The 27582-nt window shown below is 34.0% G+C and overlaps 1 protein-coding gene across 1 annotated transcript; it reads right to left on the bottom strand.

Annotated features, from left to right (window-relative positions):
- Positions 1-1356: 1356 nt before the first annotated feature.
- LOC18445268 (Tyrosyl-tRNA synthetase, class Ib, bacterial/mitochondrial) lies at positions 1357-18255 on the bottom strand. Its single transcript, XM_006855409.4, has 10 exons — positions 18057-18255; positions 16014-16161; positions 9106-9389; positions 8133-8229; positions 7571-7676; positions 7226-7308; positions 6656-6801; positions 5789-5894; positions 1867-1926; positions 1357-1672 (listed from the first exon to the last, which is right to left on the bottom strand). The coding sequence occupies exons 1-10, from the start codon at positions 18185-18187 to the stop codon at positions 1652-1654; spliced, it is 1182 nt and encodes a 393-aa protein (XP_006855471.3). The 5' UTR covers positions 18188-18255; the 3' UTR covers positions 1357-1651.
- Between the last annotated feature and the right edge of the window lie 9327 nt (positions 18256-27582).

Raw genomic sequence — 27582 nt, 5'->3', positions numbered from 1 at the left:
AAAGGCAAACTGCTTTAGATTAATAAAGATATCTGCTCTCAAAACTCCACGACCTTATTTGGTGACAGAGAACTAATCCCAGAGGTTCTATAGGATTTTATATTTAATATTCAAAAGGTCCAAAGAAATCCCATCAACAGTTCTAATTCTTTCCAACCAAATCTGCCAAATAATAGGCCTCCTAAAAATCTTCCAAATAAGAACGTAAACCCACTTCCAAATAGTATTAGCAAAAGAACAATGCAAAAAGAGATGGCATTCAGTCTTACGCGTAAGGCAAACATTAGTCTAAATTTTACCCCTCATGCGAAGATAGTCAATTGTGAGGCATTTATTTTGAAGGGCCACTCAAAGAAAAGATTGAATTTTCATCGATATAGGCCCATTTCCAGATAGCGTGAATGCCTTCAAAAGACCATCTAATTCGATTAAAGAAAAGCAATCTGTAAGCTGATTCCACTGAGAAGGAACCATCACACTTACTTTCCCAAATCACCTGATCTTCCTTATTCGATGAGATATAAACATTATCAAGCACAAGCAGAAGGTTTTGGAGTTGTGAGATCACCCGATCTGGCAGTCTATTGTAGCTACATTTGATGTTCCAGACAGGATTTCCTGACTGATTGCACGAAAATAAATCCGCAATCTCAGCTGCCCAAGAAGTCACTCTTGAGAAGAGTTCCGGATAGAGAAAGGAAACGATTAAACTAGAAAAAGATATCCTCTTCACTAACAATCAGACACCTAATATTACCGAGAACCACATTCTTGCAACTTTAGGTACTTGTCCAATTTTCTTCTTTTTCTACCACTAGACGATCTGGCCAGCTCACTATTTTTTCGCATGTTTTTCCTCCAATTCACTATTTTTCTGCACAGTAAAACAGTGATGCCAACCACTGATTCACCAATCTAGACAGTTTTCTAGGTGCCCAATCGAGGTCACCAATCCATTTTTTAAATTACAATGGCTGGCATGTCATTATGATGTCTGATTTATCTGGTGAGCGGGAGGGAGAGAGATCCCTTGACATCTTTTTAAGAAATTCACAAAAAAATTAAATTGAACATAATTTGGTTATTTTCCTTTAATAAATTAAACTATTCATCACTATAAAACAAAAGACTAAAAAAAGTAACTAAATTTTTAAGAGAAATGTCGGTTTCTCAACCCCAATGACCGACCATTCTGCTTGAGCTGCGATTCAACATTTTTCTTATGGCAGGGTCGGATTGAAGCCTTATCTCTCTCTCTCTCAACATTTTTCTCATTGCAGGGTAGGTTTGAACTGCTTTTTTCTCTCTTACCCCAGAAAAACGCAACCATGATCCAAAAAACTAAAGAGACATATCTCCCATTACAAAATCATGGATATCTTTCAGGCCCTGAAAATCAATGACATTGGCGTACAAAATTACCAAATTTCTTAATATCCAATGTGACAAATAGGGATTGATTCCCAAATTCTAAAAATCAACCAATATGAAAAATTGGGGATTCATCCTCTCATTGAATGGGATCATCCCCAAAACCAGGTCAGTATTGAGAAAAATAAACCTAATCTTCCAAAATCTCAGTGCCAACAATCGGCTAAATATTTCTAGTGCTCAGAGCTTGCCGCATTTGTACCAGTATGGATTTTGACTCTCACCTTGTGACTCTGTAGGACTGCAAAAATTTGAAAAAGAAAATCCAATAAAATTACTATGAAACAATTACAACTAAAGGCAAATCTGGATTCAGGATTATAAGTAACAGGGGAAAACAAATAGCTATGGAAGATAATAACACATCTGTTTTCACCAAGATCAATAACAACTGCAAAACTAGCTTAGAAAGGCGATAGGGAAGACATTGCATACCTTCACCGTTTTAAGGAGTTCTCTTGCTTCCTTGTTATTTTTGAAGTGATCTCGCACAGGCTGCAAAGAAGAGGCCATGGACAAAAAAGCTGTATAAGTTTTCCAAAGTATCAAAATATGCCTCACAAGTCAAAGACAGCTCAATCGGACGGGGTGGCTGTGTGTGTGGGTGAGAGAGAGAGAGAGAGAGAGAGAGAGAGAGAGAGAGCAGGCTACAAGAAAAAAGAGGGTATGACCGAAAAGTTATCAACACATGGCCAGCATTCTCAGGAAAACAGTGCCAACAAAAACATACGTTTCCTAGAAATTGGTAAGTTGGTAGTTTATTCTCAGAACAGTTCTTTTCTAATATATCAAACTCTTTAAAGGCTTCAAGCTCATCGGTCTTATTTTCTTGAGAAGATGTAACAAGAGCAAGAGGGATTTTGTTAAAGAACAAAACCGCATTTGCCAACAAGGAAAACGTAAACGTTTTCCCTCGAAATATAGATCTAACCATGTTTGTGAACAGAGAAAATGTATCACCACAGCAAGTAAGAACTATTTTCCCGATTTTGAGTGAGAATTGGGACAACAAAGGGGGTACAGAACTGATTTCCACCATCCACTTTGCATGCTATTTCGCACCAGAAAAGCTGGGGGCAAAGAGGGGAGGGAAGAAGAGCTCACTAGGGTTTGGTGAGATCATTTCCTCTTTCGTCATCATCATCAGAAGAATCAGAAGTTCTACTTTGGTGAATTGCAGATGGACAAGAGAATGCTTGGAGAACCAAACTCTTTGCCAGAAGAGGTATGCTCATAATGTCAGCCATGATTTGACCAAATCCTTACAAGAATCTCTATCTTTCTCAAACAGCTCTTTATTTTATGAATTCATGATTTTTTAGTAAAATAATTTATTTAACTGTCTACTATGATAATTAATAAATTTACTGTAGTTAAATAATTTATTAACCGTGCCTACAATGATACCTATTTTAGTAAAGAAAGGTATATAGTGTGGTCGTAAATAGGGAATAGGCTGAAAGGAACAGAACAGTTGAATTGATAGGAGGAAGCCGTTATTCCGTTCAAATTCCTTTCATGGAGCCCGAGATCTAGACAGTCAACAATATCGGAAGTGCAAACAGAAATTCTCTTTTGTCTTCTATTATTCCTGATTGTTTACATAGATAAATTAATTGATTCTTCAAAAAAGTATGATTTTATTGGAAGTGCTAGAATCAAAGACTACTTCGAACTATGAAATAGAACCCAACAATTACTTTCGTACCATTTACAATTGGTTTTTAATAGTAATTTATACTGGGAATGGACAGTTCTCACAACAAACTAGCCTCTCTACTAAACACATTGTCGATATTTCTCTGCCAATACAAAATGTTAATAAAGATTAGTGAGGGTACCTTGGGAATCGAAGCTTAAAACACAAAGGAGTCAAGCTGTCGCAACATATCTAGAAAATTTATGTTGAGAAGTGCAGATACTTAGGGAATGTGGACATCCTAAGAGCTTCCAAATTTCCGTATCCATGCCACCAGTGTATAGGTGATAGCATAATCCCTTTAAATTTCTATGAAAGACCAATTTAGACTTGGCTAGAGAAGGCTTTGGTGTCCTGAATCTGCCTATTATTTCCTTTATTAGCATAGCTGCAACTTTTGGTGCCCTTTGTTCTCACTAAATGAACTCCAATGTGTTTGGAAGATTAACAATATTAGGACCTACTCCTCATATCTTGAGCTTCATCAGCAGTGTTCTGCCAAGGATTCCCAAATAATAGATATATTATAGATGCTACTCCCGCGGGAGTTTAGGCTGGTTCACCAAGGCTCAGAATGCTGCTAAAGACTACAACGAACTCGATCTGCAAAAGCGTTAAGAAATTTAGGAACCAGATGTATCAGGGCTTGGTTTGGGGGCTGATTAGCTGTCTCTGAAATAAGTCTCATACATGTTTAAAGAGAGAAAACAAGGTTAATGTTGGTCATCCTCTGATGTCATATGAAGGCGCATATTGGGGGTTGATTAGCTGTCTCTGAAATAAGTGTCATACATATTTAAAGAGATAAAACAAGGTTAATGTTGGTCATCCTCTGATGTCATAAAGAGATAAAACAAGGTTAATGTTGGAAATCCTCTGATGTCATATGGAGCATAATTTCTTACTATTGGAGACCTTAAATTCCGTACGAAATTTGTTGCCTAGGGAGATAAAACACGTACTAGTGTCCCTAGGGATTTGCAACATCTCAGATCAAGATTCATCTGAAAGGTCGAGAGGACATCACTGTTAACATAAATAGTTACCGTAACATCAAGTACTCTAGCTAAATATTGCATAGGATCAAGTATGATCCGTTATTTCTTTAATAGGTGGTTTACAGGGCATTCGTCCTTTTGAGGTTTTTGTTGTCCCAATATATATCCTATTTTCGATGGAAAAACCTGGTATGAAACAAGATGTAACTTTCAGACCCATCATGAACTAATGGAGCACAGCTCGTCTGATGGAGAAATGCCCAGGCATTTTCAACGGCATGCTCAAAGCAGACAAAGAGCCCAAGGCCCATGCAGATAGCATTCTAGCCAATGAATACGTCCGCAAAGAGGGCCCCAAAAAGCCCAAACCCACCCTTTTGTTATCCACGAATGATGCAACGGTATCACCCAATGCACTCATATTCACAACCAACAGAAGGAACAATTTTCTTGGGCTTGCAATGGCATGTTTCTTCCACACACAGGAAGAACAGGATTGAGATCATTTAATGTTTGTCCAAAGCAGTGTCAGATGAAACATAGGTTCTGGTGGACTGATGATCAGGGTGGCTTTAGAATTCAGAGGACATGCACTTTTATATTTTACTTTGGCTGAGTTCTTTAGAGATCTTATGCGCTCTAAAACATAACAAAATCTTCTCCAAATTCACTTTTGTGAATGACAAAAGTGATGTAAATTGCTGGATGTTGAAGCGAAGTCCTTTCAAATTTCTGATTTCAATTGTATAATGAAACATTTGTATCCATATTCTGGACTTTTTTTGTATTGTATCATGGTAGGCTATACCAATGCCTAACTCATGTTACCCAAAAGAAGGGGAAAAGAAAAAAAGTAGAAGAAAAGAATGCATAGTTATGCCTGCTCACCGAAGTGGATGGATGCAGGGATGCAGATAAGGGAAGATTTGCCCCTCCTAGAATAGGCAAGTTGGGGCCATGTCTCTCTGGCCATCTTCCTTTATCAATCTCTCAGTATGAGAAGGGATCTAACTCCCCTAAAAGAACATCATTTTTATGCTTTCTTATGCCCAAGGGTCACATCTCTTCTCCCATTAATTTGGCACACAGAGAAAGAGGGTGTATGTGTGTGGTAGATCAAGTTCTTGATAAAACAGTGCTAATTAGCTGCTTTGATGGAATGAGTTTATTAATACTAATGACCAGTGATATTAATAACAAACAACAACTTATGATCCGGATAGTCCATTTTGCCAGCCCTATTGGGGATGTTCTCAAAAAATCTCCTCAATTGGACAAGTATCAATTTTTAATTGAGGAACTATTTTCAATGAACAATTGAAAACAGGCTACTTTCAAATCCCATGTAAAACAGTTTCTTCGATTTTCTCATACAAAGGAAACTGATTTTCCAAGGAAATCCAAACAGGTTACCAAATAAGGGAAATCATTTTCCAGGGGAACAAATTTTTCCTATTCGCAAATGTGTTGCAAAGCTTTGGCACTTCAACTTTTTAGTGTTATCTCTTAACCACCTTATTGAATGAATGATTTACCCTTTTCAGACAAATACAAATGATGTATAAGAATAACTTCTTTACAGTGGTCACATTCAATGATTTTCTTTGATACGACGAACATTTGATAGGAAACAACAAGCCTGAAAAAAGGGGCAACTAACCTGTAAGATCGAATTTAAAGCCTTTGAAAGTGCAGGCTTGACATCAGCAGGATGCAACTCCTCCCTCTCATAATCAGCAATGAGCTCCTCCAAGCTATTGTAAGTCCTGTGCCAAAAGGAAAAAAAAAAAGAAGAAGAAGCAGAAAACGTAAATTTTATTAAAATACAAGATCTTAAGACTCAGCCGAGTGGATTCAGACTCGGCACCTTGCCGAGCCAAAGGTAAAACTCGGTTATAGAAATCACAAAAATTACTGTTTATTTATAAATAATTTTGATGTTTTTTATGATAATTTGTGAGTTTTCCTTATTGTATGCTATATTTATCTATTCTCCCTTTTTTGGATTTTTATGAATTTGTTTGCAGCTATAAATCAATGATTTCCAAATTTCATCTTTTATAATTTTTTCCATCTTTTCGAACTATTAATATTGTTTATAGTTTAGTTTGCTTTTTTTATTTTTGAACGAAATTTTTATTTTATTTTATTTTTTGGCCCTTTTGGGCTGATACACTACTCAGACAAGTCCACTCGAACTTGCGTGCGTTACCCGTTTCCAGATATAATCAATTTTTTTTTTTCCAAATTCAATCTTCTATATATTTTTCCATCTTTTCTGGAGTTTTAATGTTGTTTATAGTTTAGTTTGGCTTTTTTGTTTTCGTAGCAAGCTTCCTGTTTTTTCTCTAGCCCTTTTTAAGCTGGTACAGTAAGCTCGAAAGGGTTACTTGGCTCGGGAAAGCCTGAGCCATAGCCAAGCAATTGAACCTTGATTTGAAATGAATAAAAAACCAAAAAATAAAGAAATTGATTGTCAGTAAATGTGCTAAACTGATGGAGAAGCAATACCAAGAAGACAACTCACTTGTTGCCACCGTTCTTCTCATCTCTCTCTACTTCAAATTTTCCAAACCATGGGAAGACTATGTATTTAATGTACTCCAAACAAGGATTTCCTTCCACAATCTTTGGTGGACAGTAGGCTTTCTTAATCTTCACGTTCACTTCCGCCTTTCAAAACCCAGAATGGAAATATCAAATGTGTAATCTTTGTGATGCATTTTAGAGAACAAATTCAAACCTAATATCCAAGATGGGTCATGTTAGAGATTCAGATGACCCAACACAGTTTGGCAGATCATAGGAGTGAAGAAGAATAAGTGCAGGAAAAGAAAAAACCCAAATTATATGATAATACTACGGACTATGGAACACCATAGCCCTTAGGGCCACTAATACCCAATGAAACAATGGTTAATGAATGAAAAAGTATAACCCACAATAACAAGACACGACCACAAGGTGGGATCCACTCTACACGGTGAATCATCTATGTCGACCCTGATAGTTCCAAGGACTATAATAAAATAATTTCCAAAATAACAAATCCCTTCTAGTTATGAAATCTCTCTCTCCATATTTTCACAAAAGATACCTCTTCATCCTCCATGTAGATAGAAGATGATGGATCACTCTTTGACATCTTCTCTTGCCCTTGCTGTAGTCCAGGAAGCATGTCTTTCATTCGTTTAAGTGAAACAAAAGGGAAAAGGGAAGAATAACATTTATGGAAGGTCGAGAGGCCCTGAATTTTCAAGCTCAAGCAATTCCATCTTTTGGAAGGGTAAACACACACATACACACACATCCAAGCAAATGACAGGAGCCTCATCAGTTCAGTTGTCTGTCCAGTTTTAACAAAACTACCACAAACTTGAAAGCTATCTTATCCGGCATTAAGAAGAACAAAAATGAGCCAATGTGGTACGCAATAGGATACGATGAGATAAAATGATCGGTTTATTTTTCCTTTTGATATCATCACAGTACTCTCTAGCAAGCACATTTACTTTCCGCTGATCCATCCCCAACTGGCAGATATCAGCCTGAAAAAGAAAACCATTCCAAGACACACCACTCAAAAACGATTGTAGAAAGGACACATTAGGTAGTTAATAATGCAGAGTTGCCATTACACTTATTTCATAAATGTCCAGAAAACAGGTTATGAGTGAATGACCATCCATGCTAAAGATTATTATGCTAAATACAATCCACTATCAGAAGAAGTGTGAACCATAGTCCTCCAACATAGCACATGATACTCTAAGACCACATCCACAATACATATACAATGACAGATAGTTGGAGACTAACTGATATAGTGCCCACAAAGGCATTAACCTGGTAAAGCCAAATCTCCAGCCGTCCATCTGCAGGAATGGTCGGGTGTGGCTTACAAGTACCATATACCATAGTCAATTGGATTTTGCTCTATTTTCCCATTCGTTGAATAGCAGACTCATGCAATGGAATGAAGTAAAAAGATACGGCCATAAAACCTTCAAAAAGAAGATATCAGCACATTGCATGCATGGATAAAAAATCTGGGCTGCCGACAATTCGTCTTGATCACTCCGCCCCATAATTTGAGAACACCTACAAGTCCCACAAATTCATCATTTTTCCGTATTTGGCCGATACCACATGCAATAGCACCACACAAACATTGAGGACTCCATGCACCTTCATGAGCATTTAGGCATACGCATAATTTCTTCCATACTCCCTTATGCACATAAATTCTATTGTTCTTCTTACAAGGAACCATGAGAGATACTTATTTTAAAAATCCATTCTTCAAGAAATCAGTATATTGGTGCTTGAAATATCAATATCTTGCTTTTTATTTTAAGGGGAAAAAATTACTTGAGATACCCTTGTCTTTAACATCAATATCTCATTGGTTTAGAATAGAAATGATAAGAAATCAGTATTTTAAAGATTGATATCAAAATACAACAAGTATTTTTTAAAATAAATAAGAACTCCTTCGGTGGAGGGGCAAATATGGAAAGTGGCCTCTTAACAATTTTGACTTGCATTCCGAAAATCAGATAGACCCAGTGTTAAACTCATCATCTCCAATGGATACTTTCAACAAACGTCATAATTTCCATAAAAAATCATCCATACACCAGGAGTATACATGCACATCACATCATCTATGAAGGTTCGTTCATCAAACTTCATAAACAAGCACACCTACATACAAATAATGTCCTCTATAAAGGATTCTTTTGCACACCTTCATAAGTATGCATATGCTTTTATATGCATGCATACATGCACATACTGTCTTCTATGAAGGGCTCATTATATACAATAGAAATGCATGTGCATGCATTAAGAGTGCATACATAATCTCATCAAAGAGGGCCTCTTTCATAGACCTTTCTGAGCATGTATGCAGTTTCATGGACATGAACATGCTGTCTTATGTAAAGAGTTATGAGCCATAAAGCTGATCCTCACCTTACTATTCTTGGAAGCTTGTTTCTTCGAGCAATGTCCATCACAAGAGGCCAGTATTCGTGAGCCCGTGTGTTAATTTCTTCTGATGACCAGAGAAACTCAACTCGTTCGAGATTCATACCGACAGCTTTCCATATCTCAATCAGGTAACGACCAATTGTTTGAATCTTTTTCAGGTCACCTCCCATTTTATTATTTAATTGTGCAAACCAATCAGCGATCCATATTTTCATTGTGCAACCAGCAGCAGTTAATTTATTAACATTTATTGCCTTCATCACACCCTACACAAGAAGCAAAGACTATTATAACAACCACAGGTGTCTATATATTTTTTAATTCATTGTAATTTTACATAAAGCATGGGTTCATCCAAGTAAGGAAGAATTTCATCTTCAAAGATACCAGATCCAAAAACAGCTTAAGTTGAAGACAAAAAAAACACGTGCAAAACATTACATATTCAGTGCATGAAACTCAATAGAAGCAGCAAAATAGAACTTTATTCACTATTGTACCACATAAGAGATAGAGAGAGAGAGAGAGAGAAAATTCTTAATTGGTGCATAAATTTGGAGATGCCTGTGTTACAAAAAGTATCTAGCAAGAAATTTATAGCAATAAGAGGATATATCCTAACTTCAGCCTTGCAAACATTAATAAAGAATTATATAATATTTCTTGCATTTCCAAGGAAAAAGAAGAGAGGAGAAAATGGAAATTGAGAAAGCAAAGGAAAAGGAAAACAGAAAGTGCAGCAATCTCCGCCATCCTCACACAGAAACAGAATGATCCCACAATTCAAAAAAAGGGAACTCCCGTAAGTCAGTCCCAGGTTAATGAATAAATAACTACCTGTGCTACATCATTGTGAAATTAGGTGCCAGCTTGAATCAATCTGTGTTTTAAATCCCCAAAGAAACAAATTTTAATTGTTGCCCCTTTAGGGATTTAAGACAAGTATTGTTAAATGTCAAAGGAATTAGCAATTTTCTTCCAACAAAAGCAATTTTCCAGTGAATTTGTTAATTTTTAAACAGAATACCAGGTGTGTGCAGGACTGAGAGAGTCCCCATTTGTTCTACAAGTTCGTGCTCTCCACAAACTCTGTGGTTTAGGTTGAACTCAGATTTAGCCAATTCTAGCCCAGTAGGGATAAGAACTCAGTTCAGAGAAATCAAAGTGGGAAAAATCTGTTCCAATTTTGTGGCAGAAGTGTTCCTATATGATGAAGCTGTTCCAATTTTTTGCAGAACTTCATATCATATATGATGAAGAAAATTATGCATGAATGCGGAAGGAGAATTATGGAAGCATGCTAAGATGGATTGTGCCATCCTTGGAATAGAACTCTCTCTTTTGCGGAAGCTATCATCTGTAAAAGATCAGCTCCACCAATGACAATCCAAGTAGAACCATCATGTTGGATTTTTTTCTTGCAAGGTATAAATGAGAATCAAGCTTGTGCCAATTTCCTCACTGAATTGTGGAAGAAGAGTTGTTACAGCCAGCTGTTTCACCCCACAGTTCCTAGTCATCCTACAGAATTAAGCATTTACCCAAAAATGTAATAGCTTAGGATGTTTAGTTAAAAATCTGTGAGCCATTACGCTCTTGCTTTTCTCTTCCAGTTTGCAATGCATTAGACATATTTCTTGGTGGTGTCTCCTATTCATTGTGTTTTTGTCTAAAACAAGTGTAGGCTCCTTTGCTTCGTATTTGTGCTATTATTTCTAAATTATTTAAAATGCCCTGTATTTGGATTAGAGACTAAAACATAGAGGATTATAATAATAAGAGCAAGAAAATTAAGAATACAACTGTAAATAATCAAAAAGAAAGGAAAGTGTTCCCAGAATCTGGCAGAAAGAAATCACACACAAAGAAAATACACAGTGAGGGTCCCCTTTCACATTCTAAACTTTTGTTCTCAAGCATCCTATTACCATGACTACCACTTTCATGTAGTGCCTGGGCCACAAGATATATGTCCTATGTTCTGATGTGGACTAAAAGAAGTAACTGACCCCTGCAGCGATCATCATTGAAGATGTACAATTGCAAGGGTATCTTAATGTTGTCGAAGCTCAAATCTATTCCTAAAAGTTACATAAATTCAGCTTAGAGCATGGAGTAACAATAACAAAATCTTGGGAACTAGTGATCCCAACAATGCAACTTGCAACTGCAAAGTTCCCTCAATTATGGCACCAAAGTAAGAGGGCAAGTTAAAAAGTAGAGCAACTTTTGGTAGTTCAATCCACTAAGGATCCCATAGTAATATGATCTACCAGCCCTCAGGATCCCAGTTTGGATAAAACATTTCAAAAATATTGTCATTATCAATTCCTAAAATTGTATTGTTCGTATTCACCTTAAAAAAAAAAAAAAATTGTATTGTGCATCTAAGTTTTAGATGCCCAAACAAAATAGAGATTCTAGAATGTCAACTAAGAAGTTCAATGTAAAACAAACAAGTTCCATTTACTGGAGATGGGAATGCATCCAATGTGTGCACGAGCAAACATACACAATTATGATGACAGAGGACCAAACTTATAACATATATACATGGTACAATGCCAAGCATTCCCATATTTAGGCCAACAGACAAATTCAAATACATCAATATTCCTCATGAAACTGATGTTGAGTGATTATCATGAGAAATTTACTAGGGATTTCTGCTAACTTAAAATTGTCTCGCTGAGGTCACCTCTAGGTCATATCTGCCATCAGAGGCATGGACACAATGCTAGCTGCGATGTGTTGTTGAACATAATGACAGCTGGATTCAAGTATTCAACATGCCTCATTCTGTAGTGTAACACCAGACCAGTTCGCAACCTAAATAGCACCATCATAAACCCGTGCTCACTAAGCAATACAGCCACAAGATCTCATGGCATACAGATTTAGTACGTAAAACATGTGGCCAACTCGGTCACCACCAAATCCGAGTCAACTTACCAAGTCAAAATCGTTATATGGAAAAACTCAGTGAATTTTCCTACAAATTGTTTGGGAAGAAATTAACAAAAAACGAAGTGTGGGTAGTGGGATCTTAACCCATCTCATCACTAAAGGCATACTGCAATACTATAACATTGGCAGAGGTCATGCATCTGTCAAAATTGAAATACAAATTCTTTCTCCTTTTGGTAAATAGAAAACAATACATAAAGTAAAATTGCTAGCTTTTCATTTATAAACTCGCCCACTGAATGAGTAAAGTTGACTCCAGCAATTTTTTGACTTAGAACAAGTTTCTCTTCACTGATGTAAATGAAATGACCAAATGCTCGGCTTTAGTGGATAACTACTAAACAGACACTTATCTGTTACTTAGGTTCCCCTCCACCATAGAGAATTGGTTTAGACTTCTGAATAAGTGTATTCTGCGTGGAAGGAACTGCAATTCATGCGCTGCAGGAGAATCTCAAAGATGACTACGGTCACCAGTACTTGGAGTCTTGGAGAACCTTTCAGTCTCCAAGAACTCTACCCTGCCACAGTAGAAAACTGGAAACAATGGAGTACATTTTCCATATAATGCTTTGTTGAAGAGCAAAGAATTGTTTTTCCAGACAGCACCCATCATATTCTAAAGCAAGGATCCGAGTAATTTTTCATCTTGATGTGATAGTTTCCCACGAAAAAGAGATACCATAGTCGGTCATATCTCTATTGAATGAAAAATCAACTAGGTTATAGAAGTAAGAGTGGGCAAAGGAAAGCTGAAATAAGGCAGCCCCCAACTTCCACAAATGAAAGAACAACTAAGAATCAGTCTTCACAGATTTAATGTTGTCATCATATATAGTTAAGTTCTCTAATTGTTCCAATTCCAATAATGAGCACTGTGCAACACAATCACACTACTAACATCACTATGTTTAGACCTAGAATCAATAGAGTATGAAACTTTCTGCTCTTTCAAGCAGAAGATGATACATTTGCAAAGAACGCTGTGGATGGCGAATTGTAAAGACTTAACGCAGCCTTAGCAATTGCTTCTGTTCATACTCTGTTTCAGTTTTTTGTATCTCAATCCCTCCTTCTACCCCCATGTTTCGCACCTTCCTTATCCCTCTCCTTTGTTCCCTCTAATACCTCTCTGGCCGCTCTTCTTTTTCTGTTTTATTGGCAGAATATTTGGAAGGGCCAGAAGCTGTCATGTTAGAGCACCCAGCAATGTGTGCGGCCCAAACCTACAGTGTCCCTTTTTGGGTAGAGCATATGGCTTGTGGGTCAGCTACCTGTCTGTGCTTCTCTTTTCTTCTCTCTCCCCTTTCAGTAACCTGCATTAGATATCTCTACCTCTCTTATCACTCGTACTGTCGTACCCTTTTTTCCATATCGCCCTCGCTCTCTCTCACCCTGAGACTGCCATGTTGCACTCCATCTCTCACTCTCACTCTCTCTCGCCCTCTCTCCTTTTCTCTCTTTCCTTTTCTATCATAGCAAGGATCAAGGAGAAATTTTGTACATTCTTGAAGAGCACCATACTTTTGGGCTGCCATACACCACATCTCGTGGGCATTTTGTATAGACATCTCTATATTATGTATATATACATCATCACCAATTTTCAAAAAGACAAGTTTTTCAGCTGTTTACTCGATAATGCCATTAGCATGGGTAGCCATTAACTCATAGCATGCATGATATCTATGTAGACAAGTGGGGGGCATTAATTTGCAATAAATACACAAACAAGCTGTTTGTAGAAAGAGAGGAGGGAAGGGGCAGCAAAGTGTTCTAAAATGTATTTTAAGTGCCAAGGGATGAAATGATTTGGCATTAGCATCTAAAGATGTGACATTCATATAAAGGAGTACCAAGACTATCCAAACTAGATGCAACCAATGCTTTTCTATGGTTACTTCATCATTATTCCAGGCAAATGATGAGCGAAGGCCCTATCCAGAATGTTTTGGAGAAAGTAGTTGTGTCAGAAAATATGCAGAACAATACTTGTGTGTATTTAGGATTTTCTAACTTGCCCCTCCAATGGAGAACAAAGCATGCATATCTGATGGAGAACTTAGAAAGTGTGCTTCACATCTTGTTTTGACATGTAGTGACCCTACAAACGCATTGCAAAACATTTTGGGTAGGGGCATGTTAGATCACTTGCCAAGGAAACTATAAAATCATTCTTGATCTTATCAAGAAAGGATTTTGTCAGTTTGTCATTGAACATTTGTTGGAAGGAAATCTTTTCTATTGTCTTTGCTGAGGCTGGAGACTCCTATCAATTTCCCTGATTTTGGCAAGAAGTTCATCTTCCAAGATTTAGAACAGTTCTAGACCTCGCTATTCTATGATTTCAGATTTGTTGACGAGCTGGGGCTTCTTTTCAACCTGAAAACAGATTAATGAAAGTTACAACTCTCCAAACACATTTTCACTCAATCTCCAAATGTTGCAAACATCAGGTAGAATCTAAAGGGGAAGGGCATTCATTGCATACACTACAATAGGTCAGCAGCCCAAGAGGGCCGTAGTAATTCATTTCTATACACAACCAATGAAAATTTTCATCCTGGTTCAAACTACAAGAAAATTGACAGGATCCAAGAAAAGGGGACCGCACAAGCACAAGTTCCACCAACTGATGAATATTGGTAAACCCTAAATGAATTCAGTACTTACCAAAGACACACAAATATGCACACCAACAAAAGCAACAAAGATACAAATGCCACATCTTTCCTATAACACACAATTACAAATACAAGGCCATAGAGATACGCAGCATTTTAGGACTTAAAGCTCAGCCCTCATGTGTGCAAGATTAAAAAGGTTTCCTTCAGAGACATCATCCAAATATATATACATATATATAACAAGTGTTCCTACTCAGGATCTCTGTCACATGGATACTACTAATGAAAGAAAGGCCATCTTGAAAACCAAAAATAATGTAGCCACTCACTAAAACAATCAAACAGTCAGAAAATGCTGTTTTCTATAGTAGAAACTCCTTGAGATTACAACAAGGGTCCTCCAACCAATGTAGCTCTTAACATTTAAGAATCTCTCCCACAATACATCTATCTGGGCCAAAAGATGTACCTAGAATTGGGGTAGAAATTGGATTGGATCAACAGGCCAACCCAACATAGTCGATCTGGACCCAAATATTGGACCCGACCTCTGTCAGTTCTTGGCCAATGTCTATCGTAGACTTTATCGGGTAGGAACGGGTCCGGATCACGGTCAACCCAAACCCCGACAGATATTTGTATACAATAATATATATGTATATATGAACATTATTTATGTATTATAAAATGTTTATTATAAAATTTAATTTTCTTTTATCTAAAGGACCCGACATAGGTCCATGTCAGGTCTAGTCTAGCTGGGACTCAGTCGGGTTGAGTCCAGGGAATGGTAGAACCCGACCGATCTGACCCGACCCACTAACACCCCTAACCAATAACATGTCCAAACAAAACAAAGTACCCCATTATGTTTCAAGTTTGAATAATTATAAAACCCCCGGATGTCAGATCATTGTTTCTCCAATTACAAAGATTTCCCCACCATCTGTCAAGCTAACTAACAAGATTTCAAGTTCTAAACTATTGAACAATAAAAACCACTTCAATTTTCTAGGAAATCATCGAAAAAAAGGGGGACGTTCCTCGATATTATATCCTCAAATGGTCACTGCAAAATTATTGAAAACATCAGAGTAAATTATTTAAATGTGATAAAAAAAATATTACACTGAATTTTATTATTTATTTGGTTTTCTGACAGATTCTCAGATTGGATTTCTCGATCTCTAAAATTAGACACTGGAAATAAAGTGAATCTTCTAATAGTCAAAATTTTATAATTGCAACAACATTTCATGAGAAGCACTAGCACACTTAAATCTATAAAGAACAAACCTGTGCAATGTGCATTCTCCCAGAAGGCTCAAACCCATCATAGCATACCGGGTTCTTCTTCTTTGCAAGTAAGTTCCTCAATTCATCTTCTTGAATGCACTCCTCACCAACACTCCTCACCAGGTCAAATTTCTGATCAAGTGCAAGCCTACACCAAAAAATCAAAAAAATAAAAAAACTCAGAACAACCAAACTAACACATTCAAACAATAGCAGGATATTCCCTCACAAAAAATAATTCATTAGACTTGAAAGAAATGAGATCATTTTGAAGGGAAACATCGATACGAAAGATAATTTACATCACAAAATTTAATTTAAGATTGAATAATACTATTAATAAAGCATACAAATTATTAGCCAAATCAAAGGATCAAACTTGAGTATGAATTCCAATTTTCCAAAAAAATAAAAAATGCATAATCAATGAAGACATTCAAGTCACAAGAGGGAGCCAGACGGCCAAATATAACTCATGCATCCTATATTCCCCATAATTTCATAGAACCCATAATTTCATAGAACCACAAAATTCAAGTGACTGAACCTACATCTCCTTTCAAGCAATTTCATCAACTAAAAGAAATCTAAAAGTGCTTAATAATTAGTATACACAATCTACTTTGAAGAAAGTAGATAATAGTAAATATTTCAAGTAGAACCATATGTTTGGAAACTTGGCTCGGGCCTAGGACTCAGTCCAGGCGTGAGCCGCGTTACTCAGGGACTTGACTGAGCAGTGTACATGGCCAAAAGGACCTAAATATAAATAAATAAATTGTCAAAAATAAAAGGGAAAATATCTCTATACCCCTTTTTTTTAAGTTTCATTTCACAATAGACCCAAGGTTTTAAAAAATATATTGGGGCATAAAAATTGTAGATTTTATTTCTTCTAACCCCCTAAAAAGGCATGCCTGTTTTTAAAAGTCATCCTCCCAAACTTCTAGAGAGAGAGAAGGGCTTCATGGAGGTGAGAGGCTATTGGAAGGAGAGAGAGAGGTGTTTGGAAAAACAAGGAAGGAGAGAAAGACACACAGGAAGAGAGAGAGAAGTTTGGGGTATATAAGTGAAGCGAGAGAGAATTGAGTTTAGAAAGAGTATGTCTTTCTCATATTTGTTTAGGTTTAAAGTGATCACGGGTTAGAAGATACCTTTTGAAACCTTGGGTTTATCAAGATATAAAACCTAAAAATACGTACGACATATAGAGATATTTTCCCAAAATAAAATAAAAATAGTAAAAATAATCTAAACCAACGACAACATAAACAGTTCAAATAAGCTGCAAAAAAATATAATAGACATGGATTTAGAAAAAATTGATTTATTGTTGGAGACATTTCATAAAAATCCCAAAAGCAGGGGGGGGGGGGGGGGGGGGGGGGGGGGGGGGAAATAGAGCATGAAAAATTAGAAATCATTGTTAAAATATCCAAGCTACGTATGTACTGTTAACATATTGATTCCACCTCTTTTTTTTTTAATAATATTCCACCATTTTAAATTTTTAATATACTTTTTCTGATTTTATTAATCAACCCAAGTTGTACCCAAGTACTCGGCTCGGCAAGGGGCAATATCTGAGTGGAAACTACAAGAACAGTACATAGCGATTGTAAGAGACACGGATATCCAACTCTTGAACATAATAAACCTTTATAATTCCAAATAAACACAACATGTATAAACAATTCCGCTTAAAGTTTGAAGCTGAAATTATTCAAGGATAAATGTATGCAAAACATGGAAGGAAGTCAGGGTTTCAAATAATTTCAAACCCTAGCTCAAGCATGCATCAACAATTCACAACATAAACAATCACAACCAGATAAAATGGATCAAAGAAACCAATCAAATCCAGAGAAATAAAAAAAAAAGGAAAACTAAGATTTGCAACGATTACAACTCAAATTCAAGAAAAGGCCGAATGAATTCCAAATGGAATCGTTATAGCTACGGTTTGATCATAACTTCTCAGAAAATATATGGGAATCTCAAATCAGAAAGCAAAAAGGAAAAAAAACAGGGTTTAGAGATTACTCTGCAACAGTTTCCGAGCTGCTTGATCCGACCCCTTCATCTTTGGATACAAACGTTAACGCATCCATTTCTGGTGGGGTTTCCGTCGATGATACAAGCTTTCCCGCATCCATTTCCAGTACTTCCGCCATTTTTATCCCTCGTTTCCCCTCTGCCTCGCTTTCAATTTCTGTGAACCGTGATGGAAACAGTGCTAGCCGCCGTTGAGCAATCTGCCTTCTCCTTTTATAGTTGAAAGTAAATACAATCATAAAAGCAGAGTGGTTTGATAGGACAAGCACACTGGTTTGAGAGGACTGTAGCCCTATCAAGATATTGCCACGATGCAATGCGATTATTATAGAATAATGCAGTGGTACTTTTTAAAAACTATGTTTGAGATATTTGTATAAATTATGTTTGAGGCATTTATATGTCTTCAATCGTTTGATAAAGCGAGCGATAGCTCTTGCCCCTATCAAGATAGACGATTTTTGTATTATTTATGCGGCCTCAAATTTTGTACATAAACTCTTCATCTCATGTTGTATAGTAATATAATGTAATAATCTTAAAAAATTATCTTATGCCCTTTTGTTTGATCTAATTTTTGAAATATACATTCTTTTATCTTATGCCCGTTTGTTTGATCTAATTTTTGAAATATACATTCTTTTCATTCTAATGAAAAATCATAAAATAAATAAACAATTGAAAATACAACCTAAACAGTATTTTTTTAACCCAATTAACATAGGCGTTCATTTTAGTGAGATACTTAGATCTAGGTTTTATAAATATTTTTCATTTCCAATTTTTTTAAATAGCTTTATTATCATTAGATGAGCAATGTTAAAAAATAAAAAAAATGATTTTCAGTTCATAAAGACTAAGATATTGAAATTCACAAAATGAATGGTCTAGATTCATTTTTAGATGAGACTCGTTTTGACTATATCTAGGTTTCAAATATAACTTTTTTTTTTTTTTTAGATATTAAATATGAACAATGATTTTGTGCAACGGTTGTATCATAATATAATGCAACCACATTAAAAAACCATGTTAGAGATATTTGTTTGACGCAATTTTTTAGATGTATACTATTTTCATTCTAAAGAATAATCACAAAAAATAAAATTTGGAAAAAAATATCCTAAAAATTATTTTTTTAGCCCAATTAATATAAGCCATCAATTTTAGTGAGAAAGTTAGATATAGGTCTCAAAAGGATTCTTTTATTCCAAAAATTTTTATATAGTATTATCATCATTAGATTAACAATGCTAAAAAGGAAAAAAGTGATTTTTAATTTGTCAAGGCCTAAATATTGAAATTTACCGAATGGGCAATCGAGATTCAATATTGAAAGGTACTAATTTTTACCATATTTAGGGTGCAAATTGACTTCTTTTTTTTTTTTTATTATTATAAGATTGGTTAAGAGGATAAAGAGAATGTGTGTGCAAATTTTGGAGTTATACAAATGCCAAAAACATGGTTTTCTATAAGATAAATGATCCTATAGGACCTTCCCCATCCATGTGTGTAGGACCCCAAAGGATTACCATTAAATTTGACACGGATCTATAGAAAAGTCAAGTCTCTTACCCATGTGATAACTTTTTTAGAAATCCATGCCAACTTTAATGGTGATTATTTGGAGTTCTATACACATTGGTGGGGGAGGGTCCTATAAGATCATTACTCTTTCTAAAAATGTAGTTGTATTATACTATGATACAATTGTTGCATGAAATCATTGCTCTTTGAGGTGAGACTTTATTTTGTTTGATTAGGCTTTATTAAAACTTCAAAAGAAAAATGGTTTGATAAGGTGAACTTTTTTCTTTTTCTGTTTTTGTAAAATCACAAAGGAAAAAGTTCATATAGAGCCAAGGCTCTAAACAATCAAATTAGAACCCACCTCCAAAATTTTACTAAAAGAGGTTATTTTGATACCCAAATATCCTCAAATTGATCATCTCGACATCAAGATGCATCGACATGAGAAACAACAGACTTCAAGTTTTGAAAATAATGCATCTTATAACGTATTTGGCACGGTCAAGTTTCAATATTTTCAATTTCCATAGATCTGCTTGATCTACACTATTTTTTAAACTTTAAATTTTATAATTAAAGATGAAAATATATATTAAGAGTGTCACAAATATTTTCCCACACTTCTCGACATATTTGAAAGTGTGCTTTACTTTAAGGAAAAAAAGATTATCTAAGGTTCCAACCTTAAAATGTAGAATTAAAGATGCACCTCAAAAATCTATTGGAAAAGGTTGTTTTAATATTGAAAAATCCTCTAATTGATCATCTCAACATCAAGATGTATGAATATGAAAAAATAAAATATTTGAGTTCCGAAAATAGTACATCTTGCAACACATTATCTAGACCGTTCATTTTCAAAATTTTCATATGTTTATAGATCTACTTGATTTTAACCATTTTTGGAGTTTAAAAATTTATAATTAGATATGAAAATAAATTTTAAAAAAATCCTAATAGTTTTTTATACCAAAATTATATTTTGTGCTAAAATTTAGAGGTGTGTCTTAATTGTATTGTTTAAGTTTGCAACTTTATAGAAACCACACCTTTAATTTAATTATTTAAAGTCCAATAATAAAGTCAATTCTTTTTGTTGGTATATGCTCCCAAGGTGAGCCAAGTCAATTTTTCTTATTTTTAACAGGGTACCACAAAATGATGATGCTCTTTGTACGGAAATTATTGGAAATATATATTTTTTATTATTCAAAAAAATTATATTTAGGAAAATAATTGGATAGGGCCGCAGCTCTATTAAAATAAGTAAAGCCTCACCTCATAATTCATCAAAAAATTACAATTCAAGCATTGGAAACCTTTACATCGATCTTATCGGCTTTAACATATTAGTTGTGGGCAAAAAAAAAGAGGATTTTAAGCACTACTTTTTTAGTTTCAAAATTTATTATCGGTGTTGAAAATTGATTTAGATCCATCATGAAGATTTCCGTTACTAAAAGTGCTTTTGATACGAGGATTTGAGGTGAAACTTTATTTTAATTTTATAAAGCCTGGCCCTATAGAAACTTCAACAATGTTTAAAAAGAAAATGGTTTGATTGGGCTGTAGCCCTATCAAAATAAATAAAGTCTCACCCCATAACTCATCGAAAATTACAATTTAAGTATTGGACAATCTTTACATCGATCATCTCGGTTTGAACATTATGGTTGTGAAAAAATTTAGTATCTCAAGCTTCAAAAATAGTATACATTTTAATAAATTTTATAGAAAGTCCATTTAGCCCTAAAAATAAGTGTTCTTAAATCCATAAGATCAGCACCATTTTTTTAGTTTCAAATTTTATTATTGATGTTGGAAATTGTTTTACATCCATCATGAAGATTTATGTTATCAAAAGTGCTTTCCAGACAAGGATTTGAGGTGAGGCTTTATTTTATTTTCATAACCCCTAACCCTTATAAAAATTTCATCCTTTTTAAAGAACTTACATCCATTCTTATTTGTTATATTTTATAATAACCAGAATACCCGTTAGGTCCATAAAGGTTGAGACACTATGCCCTGAGCATAAGTAGCAGCCAGGGGCTCCACTGACCTATTAGATCCATGAAGCACCTAGAAATCGAGGAAGTAGACTTCATGAACCTATTTAGGAGTGGCAACGAGTTTGGGTTCGGGTCCAGGTCTAGACCTAACCAAAAAATTAGAATATCTACATATTTAACTATATTTAAATATATTTTATATATTGGGACTCAAAAATATATTAAGATCTTGCTTTGTGTGACTAAGATCTTCTATGGCTAAACTATGTGCTCCTTGTAGTGCTTCTTTTTCTTCCACAACCAAACTTATCATTTCATTTACAATTGTGCTCCCAATAATTTATACAAATTTCATTCTCGAAGTCCCTTCATCATAACGAGAGTCCCCTTTGAAACTTTAACAATTTCACTTTGCCTAGTAAATTTGTATCCTTCTATATCCAAAGAAGAAATTGAAATCAAACTCTTTTTCAAATTTGTCAAGTACCTCACATTTTCAAGAATTCAAACCATTCCATCATCATCATTATGTGAACTGAGCCCATTTTGATCATTTTTCTCATTGAGTTGTTTCTCATTGATGCTAAAATACCTTCATATAGCTTATATGCAACATCCTATGATCTATGTAGCACATTTGATATGTGGCTCCACTATCAAGAACCTAACTTTGACAACACATGGGATGATTGCATCCTACCATGAACACCTCATTTTCGACATAACTGGATGTTGATTTTTCAACTTGGTGAGCTTCATTCTCGGCCTATCCTTGCCCTTCCATTCTCGAACCGTAACCCTTCAAGGAATTTAACTTTTTTCTTTCCCAACAATTTTTTTTAGAGGGCTGAGTTTGCCACAAAACCAACAACCTTTGGCCTCAGACCCCTCAACTTTAAATGACTAACAACCCATTCATCCAACTGGCCTCTTGCAACAAGTACATCCTGAGCCAATCGAATCATCCATCGATATCTTCTTTCGAAGTTCATTTGCAAGTAGAGCGTTACAAACCAAATCCCATTTGAGGGATTCTTCATTAGCAACATTATTATAAGATTTTGATAAATATCATAGCCATATTATTGGTCGTTCCGAAAAGTGTGTTGCATTAATTTAAAAATGTTTAAAGAAACATTTTTAAAAAGATAATTCACTCTTTTTAAAAATATATTTACATGAGCAATCTACTCATTCACTAAACATATGTCTGGTATCAAGATTTCTCCTAATATTTCCATCATATCACATTATCTTCAAGTAAAACACCTTCTATCCTCATGCCTTTTAAGAAACTGAAATCCATGCGATGAAGACATCCGTGCAAATTACGAAACTGAATTAATCACATTCACCGTGGCAAAATATTATGGATATGTGTGAGGGTCTCCAAATCTCATTTCAGCATGTGCATAGGGAGGCTAATGACTTGCCGATGAATTGGTAAAATGAGGGGTGTCTATGATTTTGGATGTTTTCTCTTTCTAATTGGTTGTAACCTGACTGTTTAATAAGGCTTTAGTAACATTGTCAAAAAAAAAAAGAAAAATTTAATCGCATTTACCTTCTTACCGGAGCAAGAAAACTCTTAAGTTGTTATTTACTCTCAAAATTGTAGAAGGGTTGAAATTAAAGAAATTCTACATTTTTTTTATTGATTGTGTCTCTCTTATAGCATCTCTCTAAATCCTAAAAAAAATGGAACCTAAATTTTGTTTTTCTAAATATAGTAGTTTCTAAAAGAGTCATTGAACTAAGATAAACAAATATATCCAAATCTCTTTATAAGATATAGATCCCTAAACTCCTCTCAGAATTTTACGAAGGTTGAAATTTAATTTAATTCTTTTTTTTTCCTGACCATATATCTCTTTTTAGCATCTATCTAAATACTAAACAATGAAACCTAAAACAAATTCTAAAAGAATTGGACATGTATTTAAACAACTCTAGATAAATATTTATAGTATACATATCAAATCTTTAGAAAATATATTAAAAATAGGAAGTTTGTATTATTATTCTTTTAAGATGGTTAGTTGTGATTTGAAAACAATAGATGGTTGTTCCTTCTAAATATGTATCTCTTACTTTTTAAAAAATTATTAAAAAATCAAAGTCCCCATTATTATTCTCTACATAGACATCTTTAAATATTTCAATCCTCATGGGAAGATCGTATTTTTTTTTAATACTCTAGATAATTACCTCTATTTCTTAAAAAGCTTCACATACACGTATTGAAATATTACCATATTAAATCCATGTGGAGTTCCTGAAGGATCTAATCTATTATATACTTTAAGGGGTGGACACGTATCACAAAAATAAGAAAGTGCCCTAATTCCTGATACATAACTTCTAAATTAAAACAGCCTAGGGTGCCTAATTTCTGTCTTTAAAAGAAAGAGAGAGAGAGGAGAAAGAGAGTAAGTGGAGAAGAAATGAGATAAACAAATCTACATATTTTAGAAAGAATGTGTACATGCTAATAATAAGGAAGAGCTAGGTTCGTGCATTTATTAAAAAAAACAGATAGACATGAATATTGGAATAAACACAATTATTACGAAATATTGGAATAAGAGAGACCTACTATATGTCGCCATCCTTAAACCTCTAATTATAGGATTCCAATATTTACCTATATATGAATATGTGAGAGAGAGTGAGAGATTTGAGAGAGAGCATAGATTTTAGGAAGAGAGAGACATTTTACCTATCTTAATTTGAGAAATAGGAGATTTTTTGTTCTATTTTTTGGTTCAAACTTCCGAAAATGATACATATTCCCAAATCAAATTCAAGAGAGAAACGTATGCATACATATCTAAGATTGTTTGCATCAAGAGCAGATATTTTGGAAAGAGAGAAAGAGAGAGAAAATATAAATTTTCGGAATAGAGAATAACATATCCAAGAGAATTCGCTTTCCAAGAGCATGATAACCTCTCTCAATGTATGCACACCCATCTCTCTATATCTTATGCACGCCCATCTCTCTATATCTTAAAGGGGGGCACTCTCAGGCCATTTGCACATATAAACTATATTCGCTTCTACTTATCTTTTGTTATCTTTCTATCTCTTTGTTGCATACGTCTTCCTTACACTCTCAATCAGGTACTCGTCTTTTGTTTTTTCCTTGGTATCAATATTTGTGACAATTAAGTTATCTCTGGTATCAATATTTGTACTAATTTAGTTATTAGTGTTTTCTCCATGTAATAAGATTCATTAGTTTTAATAGCCCGAAAAAAAAAAAAATTCATTAGTTTTAGTGTGAAATTATAATGCTTGTAATTATGTTTTTTTTTTATATATTTTTTGGGCAATTTACTTATTCTATGTTAATTATATGAAACTTCATAGTCCTTTTCTATGCTTTTTGGGTAGTTTAATATTTTTATGTTAATTATATGAAACTTCATTTTTTTTTTTTGTAGTATGATTATGGATTTCCCAACTCATATTTTCATGGAATTATCCAACTAAAAATGTTGATTTTTTCTAATTTTAGGTCAAAGTGGAGAACTGCATATGGGATATTTTGTTTTTAAATGGTGAGTTTTTGTGGTTTTAGGTCAAACTGAAGTACTAATATGGATGCATATGAGTAAATTGTAACTTTCTATCGTTTTTAAAATCAGAATCAATTGTTCAGATTTAACTGTGGTGTTGGTCTTCAATTTGAGTTTCCTCTCTAAAAATGTTTATACCTAGTTTAGATTCTAGGTTTCAGATTCTTTATTTTGCTATATGAAGTAATGTTCAATTTTGTTGGATAACTTGGTGTTACATGATATAGAAGTACTTAATTTTTTTTTTTGATAAAAGTGAAATCCGTACGTTTTATTAAATAGTCAAATATCCATCAAGAAAGTTTAGCTATTGAATATACGAAGAGGAGAAATAGTGATGCCTTTTGTGTATTCCAAATTATTCTTGACTTTTTATGTTTATATTTTTTAATTTTTTATTTTTAATTTTTGCTCTATGGGTTATTTCTATATTTTATACGATAATTGGGTGTGGATAAAAATAGCAAAATTTTTATTTTTATAATAAATTTCTAATTTTTATGTAATAAAAATTAATATGCTCAATAAAAACCATACTAACTTTTTTTTAACAAAAAATAAGTAATATCTCTCTCCTCTCTTTCTCCTCCTCTCCTACACTCTCTCCCTTTGTATGACACCTCCCTCATTCCCCCCCTCAAATCATTGACCCCTCCTTCCTTCTCCTAGCTCTTCCTCTATCTTCTCCCCTCGACCCTCTTCTACAATCTCTTTCTCTCTACCATCTCCTAAAATCTGTCAATTATCATATGTCTTATATATTATATATTGACAAATTCTAAAATTTAGAATTTATAACTTTGTATTTTGAAATAAATTTTTGACTTTCTAAAAATTATTGGTCATGAATTTTAAAGGCATGGATTTTTATTTATTAATATTACAAATAAAATATTGTATATGTCTACCAAAAGGAACCAATTTTCATGTTTTATGTTCTTAATTTTGAAACTTTCAAGGTGTTTATGTGATAATTTATATGACCACTTATTTCATTTCTCCACTACATGGAAATGTTAGTACCTATTTTTCTACATAGAAAATTTTAATTGCAATATTTTTCAGGTATTATTTACCATTGGATGAAGCTTAACGGAGTCCATATTGAAGATAAGTTCCATCGTCTCTGTTAGTCATATTGAAGGTAAGTCATAGTAATTATTCTTTTTTTTTGCATTACCTATGTTTGTATTTTTTTAGGTGTTCTTTGTGTTTTGTACATGATCTTATTTTGTACATGTTCTATTTGAAATAAATAATATTAAACAAAAATTACAAACAATTAAAATAATTTCAAATTTTTACTCTATTTCACAACATTAGTGAGTTTTTTACATAAATATTAATTTTTTATGTTTGCAATAAGAACACATTAATCTTTAAAGGTAAGAGAAACGTTTCTTTTTCCAAGGTATGTATTTATTTATTAAAATATCATAAGCACCTGCTTTGAATTAATTTGTACATGATCTTATTTTTTGGATGTTCTAATCCCATGGTCTCAAAATCTAACTTTACAAACCTATTTGGGACGAGAAGAAAGGCTTGTACCTATTTTCTAAATATAAATTCCAATTGCAATATTTTTCAGGTATTATTTACCATTAGATGAAGCTTGACAAAGTCTATATTGAAGGTAAGTCATAGCGAATCTTTTTATTGTCTCTGATTGTATTTTTTAGGTGTGCATATCGAAGGTAAGTCGAAGTATTTATTTTTCTTTTCTTTTTATTTTTTTAGGTGTTCTGCCCATTTTGTGAAGATTGAGAAACACATTCATCTTTAAAAGTAAGAGAAACCTTGCTTTTCCCAAGGTACGTAATTATTTTTCTAAAATATCACAAGTATATGCTCTAAATTAATTTGTAAATGATCTTATTTTTCGCATGTTCTATTTTAATTTGTGTTTTCATTAGATATTCAATGCTTTTCAATCACATGCAAAGCACGTGCTTCTTACTATACACACACACACACACATAATTTTTATAAAATTAATAATTAAAAATAGTATAATTAATAGAAAATAATCAAATTGTAATTTAAAAATTAAAACATGACATTTAAAATATAGAGTTTTAAAAATTTGAAACGAAAACTAACTAATTTATTTAATAAATTTATAATTACAAATAATATTAAAGGTAATAAAAATCTAAGGATCAGAAATAAAATTTGTTTAAAGAACAAGAAATCATTAAAAGTCATATTAAAAAGCATAAAGAAATCTTGAAATTAATTCACAAAAAAACACAATCCTAAGATAATTTAATCTCATAGTTGAATTTTGTCATCTATACCTTGAGCTGGGTAGATCTCTTTTCCTATCCTATTTTAATGAAGTCAAAAGCACCACTATCGTGATACCTAAAACATGTTGTCCTATAT

This window comes from Amborella trichopoda, chromosome 2 (genome assembly GCF_054954075.1).
Source record: "Amborella trichopoda isolate Santa Cruz 75 chromosome 2, AtrichopodaSantaCruz75HAP2 v2.0, whole genome shotgun sequence".
Taxonomy (NCBI): domain Eukaryota; kingdom Viridiplantae; phylum Streptophyta; class Magnoliopsida; order Amborellales; family Amborellaceae; genus Amborella; species Amborella trichopoda.
The sequence above is the reverse complement of the archived record's forward strand: the minus strand, read 5'-3'. Positions and strand labels throughout refer to the sequence as shown.